Below are 9,323 nucleotides of genomic sequence, written 5' to 3'. Positions count from 1 at the left end.
CCGTTATCCACCATAATAACCCGCACTACCTGAGCCGCACGCCGGGCATCAGGACGTCACGGTGACGGCGGGACCAGCCGACATGTGGGAGTCGAACCCACACCGATTTGAGTACAGACACAAGGCCGATAAGCCGGAGACACAGAAAGAACCGCAGCTACAGCCTCAATAAATGAATTGATTTAAACTGGAGGCTAACCGCTGCTACAGCGCGAGGACCCGCCCCTTAATCCGCTTCACGCGCTGCTTGATTGACCCGCGAAATAAACACTATTCGAATTAACGAATACGTCTACAATTTCGAAAAAGATGAGTAATGTAGCGTTATAAAATATCAAAAGCCTACATAAAGCAAACATAAAATTATGTTTTCTTTAAATGTTGCACGGTCATATGGTTCCCAACCTTAAATGTTTTGTAGGCAGACAGGTATTTGCATTTGTTGCCATGTCCTTTTGGATGTGCCATTCGAAGCATAAGAGTATCTTCTTAATACGAATGTTAAAAAAACGTTTGTGTTTGGTATTTTTGTTATTTGTTCGGTTAATATGGCTGGTATCACATAAAATATTATTTGGCGCCATGACATAATTTTGATACATACATTTTGCAATTAAACTATCTGCACATTGTATGTTTGTCAATATTGAGCTTGACTACACAACATTCTGTGATGCGTACATCTAAAAAACTACAGTTCCCGTTTCACCATCGGGGGGCGTGACTATCAGGGATTGGTGCAGACTCAGTCAAGACGATGGCTCTGTGATTGGTCAACTTGCAAAGCAAAACTCCCATGTAATGTAGCGGCGCGGGAAATCCTGTCAGTGTTGTTAAGTTTACTTTAGGCAGAAATGTTTACATCTATTTAACTGCTTTAGTAAATAGATATCACATTTGAACCCGGTGTTTCTGTTGTATCGGAACTTGTACTACTCATGAAGATTAACGGAAGTCATTGAAGTGTTTCCAGTTTTCTACATACAACTTTGAAGGCTAAGGCTAGCTTGAAGGTCTGTTATTAACATGTAATCTCAGTGGAAGAGACGGACTGGTTTAACATGTAACTCAGTGGGAGGAAACGGAATGGTTTTTACATTTAACTTAGTGCGAGGACTGGTTTTTAGATGTAACTCAGTTGGAGGACACAGGCTGGTTTTTACATTTAACTCACTGGGAGGAGACGGACTGGTTTTTACGTTTAACTCAGTGGGAGGACTGGTTTCTCGCGGGCTCCAGGATGACGGCCTCTCTTCAGCACCCGGGCTACGACCCAGAGAGGCTGCTGTGCGTCGCAGAGAAGATGCCGTGCCGAGTCGCCCAGGCTGGGACTCTCCTCTCGCTCATGGGGGAGGTCAGTACATCTCGCTCTATGTAGATAAAGAAGTGACGGCAGCGAGTACAGATCAGCAGTATGAATGAATTGCATAACTGTCATACTGTAACTACATTTGATGGGGTCTGTGTGTGTCCATAGCCAGCCCAGTACAGCTATCCTTCCATATTTCTCTACGGACACCGGTCCACAGGGAAGAGCCACGTGATCAACACTCTGCTGATGGACCTTGAGGTAAGGGCTTCTTGTGACAACCGCCTCATGGCGACGTCGCTTATTTTACACTTAACACAACAGGGAATAACCACAGCCCTGTAGGCCGTCCTATCTAAATATAACATTAATAGACCAGAGCCCATCCCTGGCCTCTCGGCTCTAATATCCAACTCAGAGTTTGGTATTATTACAATTACAGCCCTGTAGGAAATGCCTATCGTCCTACATTGGCTTTAGTTCAGATGCAGATGATTGAGGGGTGTGTATATGGGGTTGACCCCATATACAGTATGGGGTCAACCCCGTACTGTATAGGGGGTTGACCCCATATACAGTATGGGGTATGGGGTTGACCCCGTTCTTAGTAATTGGGGGGTTGACTTCTCACTTAGCTGAGGTAACCTGTAGGCTTCATTAAGAGTGATAGCATCGCACATAACCTGCTTATTCACTACATGTATCTTAACAGAACTTAGATGTAGCCTGTGGACATTGGGCGTTGACCCCAATCCCTTCATCTATGTCTGTCCTAGCCACCGGACCATCCAGCCCCATTCAGGGTAGAGCTGCTTGCAGGTTGTTGTAGTAATTAGGGGGTTGACTTCTCACTTGGCTGAGGTAACCTATAGGCTTCGTTAAGAATGATACCATCGCACATAACCTGCTTATTCACTAAATGTATCTTAACGGTGAAGTCCCTTTGGATAAAAGCATCTGCTGAATGGGCAAAGTTAATTTAATTGAATAATTTAGCGGAAGCTTTTATCAATACAATTGCATTCTACAAGCATATTATCAAAACTATCAAAAATCGTATTTTTGATATTCTTTATTGTAGTGCAAGAAATGTATATAAAGAGATCCACAACATTTCAACAGTAAATTAGTAGCGTTAGCCTGTTCCCATGCTAGTGCCGTGCTAACGCGGCGGTGCTGTGTGCAGCTGCCCCACGCCACGGTGAGCTGCGTGGAGTGTGTTTCCGTGGGGCTGATGTTTGAGCGCGTGCTGCTGGCGCTCTTCGGTCCGGACACCTCCACCCTGCTCCCTCGCAGCCCCTCGCTCTCAGACTTTGTCCGTATCTACCGGCAGCAGGCCCCCCTGAGCCCAGCCAATCAGACGCGCTACATCGTGAGTACTCCACACTTTTCTTCTATGCCAGCTTGTGTTTGTGTTTTCATAGCAGAGTTCTGATGTTGAGCAGATGGGGATGTTCTGTTGGGTGATCGATGCCAGAATGAATATAATATTATAACTGACATTATTTTGGGGATGTTTTCATTCTAGTTCAGCAGGGCAGATTCAGTTTAATGGTTATTACTTATTGCTTATTAAGACTTAATAAGTAATTATGTGATTAGTGAGCAGAGTTCTGCTCCAGTTTTTTCAATGGGATTGTAAATCCTATACTTTGGTGTTGAAGGGATTGAAACCTTGTGCTAAAGCTCATACTTTGGCTTCACTGCTTTCTCTTGCAGGTCATCGAGAAGGCAGAGCTTCTGAGGGACATGGACTCAAACATCCTCCCTGTTCTCGTCCGCTTGCAGGAACTGGTGAGAACTGGCTGTATGTTTGGATACGAATCCAGAGGTATAGGATGGTGCAGTGGCTCGGGTGTTTGACTTTCAACAAAAAGGTATTCATGGCTTCATTTGTGGCGTCACTATAACTGACTCACTTGGATATGAAAGTAGATGATGTAAGTGGATGAGGACGATAATGATGATGATGATAAAGAAGCAGAAAGAATGCTCATCATCAGTGCATCGTGACCCTGATGTTCAGAGCAACCTGAGTAATTTTGTTCCTGTCATGTTAAAAAAAAAAGATGTTGCTGCTACTTGATGTAAACTGAATTTTAAGTTTTTTATACAACACATCGACAAGTCCTGTGTCAATCTAGCCTGGGATCTTTTTCGATTTTAAATACTGTGTGTGTGTGTGTGTGTGTGTGTGTGTGTGTGTGTGTGTGTGTGTGTGTGTGTGTGTGTGTGTGTGTGTGTGTGTGTGTGTGTGTGTGTGTTCAGGTTGATGATAATGTCACAGTGATCCTGCTCAGTGAGATCGCCTGGGACCGGTTCAGACCAAACACCGGCTGCTTCGAACCCTTAATCCTGTATTTTCCGGACTACAGCAAAGGTAGGCAGCATTAAGTCTTATCCATGCATCCATAATGCAGCTGTTCTTAATGGATGTTGCTGGTTAGTTATGAGCCCAGGTTAGTGGTTGATATGGTCTATGTCCAGATGTAAATCAGCCATTTTCTTTAACTCTCCTCGCTTTGTAGACACCTTCAGAAAATGTGCAGTTGACCATTCATTCACCTCCATTTTATCCGAAAAAGTGTTTTATGTGTGTGTGTGTGTGTGTGTGTGTGTGTGTGTGTGTGTGTGTGTGTGTGTGTGTGTCCAGGTGACCTCCAGCAGATCCTGTCCCAGGACATCCACCCCTCCTACTCTCCAGAGCTGTACTCCGCCTTCATCAACATCCTGCTGGGGGTCTTCTACTCTGTGTGTCGGGACCTCCGGGAGCTACGTCACCTGGTGAGGACCCAACACGCACAGACGGAGTTAAGAAGGGGCACGCCCCCGATGGCCCTAGAGTGGTTCCGATACCAATCGCAGTATCGGAAATTCCTCCAATAGAGGGTTAGGTAACCCTCTCCAACTCTTAACCCTAGAGCCAGGGATATCCGCCTTGTTTTCTGAAAAGCTTTTTAGTATTCATTATTAAAGTGTAACCATCCATAATTTGCTATCTTCACTCCATAAATGACTAAAACGCATTTGTAAATGGGTATTGGCCTGCTCTGGTCAGCATTCGTTGATTTCTTGTTTGTGTTTTTCAGGCTGCCCTCAACTTCTCCAAGTTCTGTGAGCCTCTGAAGGAAGGAAAAGGTAGGATGTTATTTGGATTCCTGCTTCATCCATTTTTAATACTTCACTTTGACAGTGTATTTCTCTCCTGTGTATGTCGACTTATACCCAACGATCTTTGTTATCTGTCAATTTCACAGTCTGCTGGGTTTATATTGAAAGATAATAGCTGTATCCTCCTGGTTCCATCCCACAACCTTTTGTAATACAGAACAAAAGGTTTTTGTAAATATTATTTTATTAGTGGAGGTGGTGGTGGTGATCGTGGTTGTATCCATATAATCACCATGCTAATACTTTTTATTAACATTGCTTCTTAAAGTATTTTTCCAATAGGCAGCTTTGACATGTTTAACCATAGCATGAGACCGTGATACTATGGGAGGGTTACAGGACGATGCGCAGCCTGGACGTTGGATGTTAAAGGTGACGATTCTCTGTTTCTCCAGTGAAGGAGAGTGACACCCACAAGCTGTGGAGGAACATCGAGCCGCATCTGAAGAAGGCCATGCAGACCGTGTATCTCCGAGACGTCTCCAGGTCGGTCCATCTACGTGACCCCGGCCACGCCTCCGCACTTGCATGCGGTTCTTTCGTCTGTGTTCCACTTTTGTTTACACTCAGCTCTCCTACCCAGAACCCACTGGAGTTGTCTTTATTGATCCCCAGACGGGGAATGTGGGATTCTTCCAGTTAATTCAGGAACAATCAGAGCAAATAATCAATATTGACGCAATTACAAGTTTAAGTGTTGCATGACAACGTTTCTAAATGGACCAATGAAAGTGCAAGGCTTGATTCTTATTCTTACTCTACTGGTAAGGTTCAGACTTTTACTGATGGCAGTTGACCTCTACTAGTGGTAGTTGACCTCTACTGATAGCAGTTCGACCAGTTCTGTTGTCTTTACTGGTAGTGTTAACTTTTGCTGGTAGCCCTTTATTGGTAGCCGCTGACCTCTAGGAGTAACAAACTGTGGGTTGATTTTTTTTACTCCTATTTCAAAGGTTTTATTTTCTTTCACCTCTTTTCCCCTGCTCTGCAGTGTCCAGTGGGAGCAGCAGCAGACGGAGGAGAAGGAGTGTGCTGCTTTGAAAGGTAACTCCTCCTCTGCTCCACCACCCAGTCCACACACTGGATCAATCTATGGCAACTACCTAACCCTAACCCAGCAAGGCAAAGAAAACTAAAACTAAAAAAAAAAGAGTACACTTCAGCACATTCTGGCGAAGTTAACGTTGGGAACAGTCCGATTCGTACCCTCCTAAGTGAGATGTTGGGTTTCTGTCCTCAGGGCTTTCTGCCCACGCCCACGTAGAGCTGCCCTACTACTCCAAGTTCCTGCTGATCGCTGCCTACCTGGCGTCCTACAACCCGGCCCGCACTGACCGCCGCTTCTTCCTCAAGGTCCTTAATTAACTAGCGTCTACAGTAGCTGCTATCGCTGCTTTACACGGGGAATGGGTTAGCCTAGCGATTGGAATACTTGCACTTGGTTCTATGAACGTCTTTACTGTACCGACAGCGATATATTGTTTCACTTCTTATGACAAATGTACTTATTGTAACAAATGCACTTATTGTAAGTCGCTTTGGATAAAAGCGTCTGCTAAATGCCCTAAATGTAAAATGTAAATGTAAGGTACCCACGCATATCTAGAAATAGATATCTATACATCTTTATCTGTAGTTGTAGGTGTAGAGATCTATATCATAATACATGTTTACCCTTTCTTCTCCCCTTTATCAGCACCACGGTAAAATCAAGAAGACCAACTTCTTAAAGAAACATGAAAAGGTGACTTTATAACCACATCACTTTCTATATTTAAATTTTGAGTAATATGCATTTCATAAAATATTACATTTAATCAGAGATATCTCGTGTTTTATTTGTATTTCATTGCGACTCTCTTACGTTATATTTTTAACGGAGCTTAGTTGGTCTATCATGATGATCATGATGATGGTATTTAGCTGTCAGACGTTGATATCCTTGTTATTGACGTCAGAGACGGTCCTCTTCTGTGTTCTCCATTTCCAGACCAGTAACCACCTGCTGGGGCCAAAACCCTTCCCCCTGGATCGCCTGCTGGCCATCTTCTACAGCGTGGTGGACAGCAGGGTGGCCCCCAGCGCCAGCATCTTCTCCCAGGTCAGCAGACCCATGGCCCCTGAACACCCTCATCACACACCCTGTTGGCTCTAAAGCTATAAAGTGTTTTTGGGTTGTATTGGACATTTGACCTCCTACTTGCTGTTTTTGTCATTTAGCAGAGGGTTCTCAGATGCGTGTCAATAACTAGCAGGTAGGGGTCCATTGCATACAAGCCATCGCGCTAACCTGCACTATTGAGTCCTAGTTAGAGTTAGTTCTAGATAGAGGAGGCTTTTATCCTGAGTCTGTTCAGTGTAGTAGAGGAGCGGGTCCAGGGAGATGTTGTTGTGTTCCACTGATGGATGCTTGTTCTGGTTCTGCTGGTTGACCTCAGCAGGCTTGAATCTGTGGGCTGTATTCAGTAACCGTAACACGTTTAGCAAAAATATACTTCAAAAGGAACTAGGTGGAATGTGGCGTTCTATTTACCGTGGCTTACAGCTGCTGCATAGTCCTCAATGTTTACATTTGTATTGTCTTAACCCAGGTCATTAGTAGCTAGTTTAACTTCTAGGGTAGCAGCTATATGTTCTCCTGCTCTTATGAAGCTCATTAAGAAGTGGACCCTCTCCTTCCAGATCTCCTCTCTGGTGACCCTACAGCTGCTCTCCCAACTGGGACACGACGACCAGCTGGACGCCCCCAAATACAAATGTGCCGTCGCTCTGGACTTTATACGGGCCATCTCAAGGTTGTGTGTGTGTGTGTGTGTGTGTGTGTGTGTGTGTGTGTGTGTGTGTGTGTGTTGAAGTTTCACATCAAATAATTATAAAACTGATTTATTTTTCTTTTCTTATTGAAGGACTGTGAACTTCGACATCGTCAAGTACCTCTACGACTTCCTCTAAACACGACAACTTATGATAACCTTGTAGCTTCATACCAATCTAGAACCTCAATATGAAATATGAGTCCACTCGACATCAAGGACCACAGGGCCGTGTTTGTAGACTGCTGCCCCCTAGTGGTCGACTGATGGTTTACTTGGTTGAATAAATATGTCACTTATTTCTCTACTTGCATCCAAATGCAATAAAAGATTATACATTTCACATGTGTAAATATGACGACATCATAGAATCTGTAATAAATATGAATGTTCAGATCATGCTGTTTCAAGATTAACCTGATTATTTGTTTTGATCTGATATGACGACCAAATATGCTTTATACCAGTGGTTTTCAAGGGGGGTCGGGTATGCGTTCCCCTAGGCTACTGGGGTACTGCAGGGTAATCAAAAATAAATAAATATATATTTCAAAGTTAACTACAGATTGTTTCTCACCCAAAGCAAATTTAAATTCCGAAAACGGGGCAATGGAAAATTGACACGTGGTTGAAATGCGCATCCAGAAACACCAAAATGTCGCCAGTTTCAGGAGGAATATATTTTAATGGGATTTACCTCTACATGCTCTGACCCTCCCCTGGCGTTGTGCTTCTTTTGAGGGGTGAAATTAACGAACAATTGCATGAAGCACAGGCCCATGTAAAACACACATACATTTCTTGTTCATTAAAAAAAAATCGTGGGGTACTCGGCTGGAAAAATATCTTGAGGGGGTACACTAGTAGAAATGGTTTGAGAATCAATTGTATATGCTGTATGTGCTGAATCCTATTGAATACAACATGTGGGTGTGACACAATGACATGTAAAAGGCCCGATACTACACAGGTCAACTACTCCCTGGCTGAAGATGGAGGGCGGCATGCAGCCTTTTAATAGTCAGGAAACTATTGGTCTGTAGGTCCCTTATGCACCGGCATGGGATATTATTTTAATAGGTATAACCCAGGTTGACCTTCAGAACCAAGTTACAAAAGAGCATTCTTTTCTTTACAAAATCATATAGAAAATCGTTTAAATGTGATTGTTTTTAATAAATTTATAAAATGTTGTCTAAACAAATCAACTGCAATTTTTCAATCATTTGTAACCAGATTATTATAGAATAATTAACAATCCAACATGTGAGCTCGAAATAGAGTGTTAATCACTGTTAGAGGTTACTATGTTATCCCCTGTTGGTAACTATGGAAACTAATGTTAGTGGTTTACATAGTAACCAATGTAAGTGCTTTACATAGTAACCATTAACATCGGTTACTATGTAAACAACTGTTGGTGGTTACTATGGAAACCGCTGTTGGTGGTTACTATGGAAACCGCTGTTAGTGGTTACTATGTAGGTCAAGCTGTAGGTCCATTCCTCGTCCTGTCAAAAGGGGTCCCTGTCCTATCTGATTTGACTCCTGACGTAGATTAGATGACGTTTAATCGAGAATGGGTTACCAACCGACTGGTCAATCAAAGCCCTTCACCGGCCGAGATGCACATGCAACTGAAATGGTCCTTTCCCACCAGGCTCGTGAGACCATCCTGATCTGAGTTCCCTTGTTTCTCTCTACAGATCAGTCCAGCCTCCAGACCGTTGAAAGCCTCTCTGAAATGTATCGAAATTATCATGAAAGTGTAGCAGAATCAAAGGTGTTCTATCGGAAATAGACTGAACTATGATGTGAAAAGATTGACAGTATTCTGGACGGAAGGCTTTTCCCTACAGGAGAATATACTTTTACTTGTCTTCCAACCAGATTCGGCAGAAGGGAATAGAGTAGGTGAGGCTGAGTTATTTAACCTGATTGGCTTGAGTTTTTTAACCATGCTTAATCAACGATTGCCCGGCCGGACTGCGGTTCATCAAGTAACGATAACTCAAAAATCTGGATGGTCT

General features: G+C 43.4%; 1 protein-coding gene across 2 annotated transcripts; it reads left to right on the top strand.

Annotated features, from left to right (window-relative positions):
* The first annotated feature begins 838 nt into the window (after positions 1-838).
* Positions 839-7,646, top strand: orc5 (origin recognition complex, subunit 5). 2 transcript variants are annotated; one of them, XM_079755711.1, is made up of 15 exons: positions 839-1,013; positions 1,211-1,354; positions 1,478-1,570; positions 2,496-2,681; positions 3,029-3,103; positions 3,578-3,689; positions 3,963-4,093; positions 4,399-4,447; positions 4,876-4,966; positions 5,472-5,524; positions 5,721-5,833; positions 6,177-6,224; positions 6,471-6,581; positions 7,163-7,275; positions 7,387-7,646. In XM_079755711.1, the coding sequence occupies exons 2-15, from the start codon at positions 1,241-1,243 to the stop codon at positions 7,430-7,432; spliced, it is 1,335 nt and encodes a 444-aa protein (XP_079611837.1). In that variant the 5' UTR covers positions 839-1,013; positions 1,211-1,240; the 3' UTR covers positions 7,433-7,646. The 2 variants fall into 2 exon arrangements, with proteins under 2 accessions (XP_079611837.1, XP_079611836.1); XM_079755710.1 differs by having other exon boundaries at positions 839-1,354.
* The last annotated feature ends 1,677 nt before the right edge of the window (positions 7,647-9,323 follow it).

This window comes from Pollachius pollachius (assembly GCF_949987615.1).
Source record: "Pollachius pollachius genome assembly, chromosome: 18".
Taxonomy (NCBI): Eukaryota; Metazoa; Chordata; class Actinopteri; order Gadiformes; family Gadidae; genus Pollachius; species Pollachius pollachius.
This window is presented reverse-complemented; position numbering and strand designations above follow the sequence as displayed.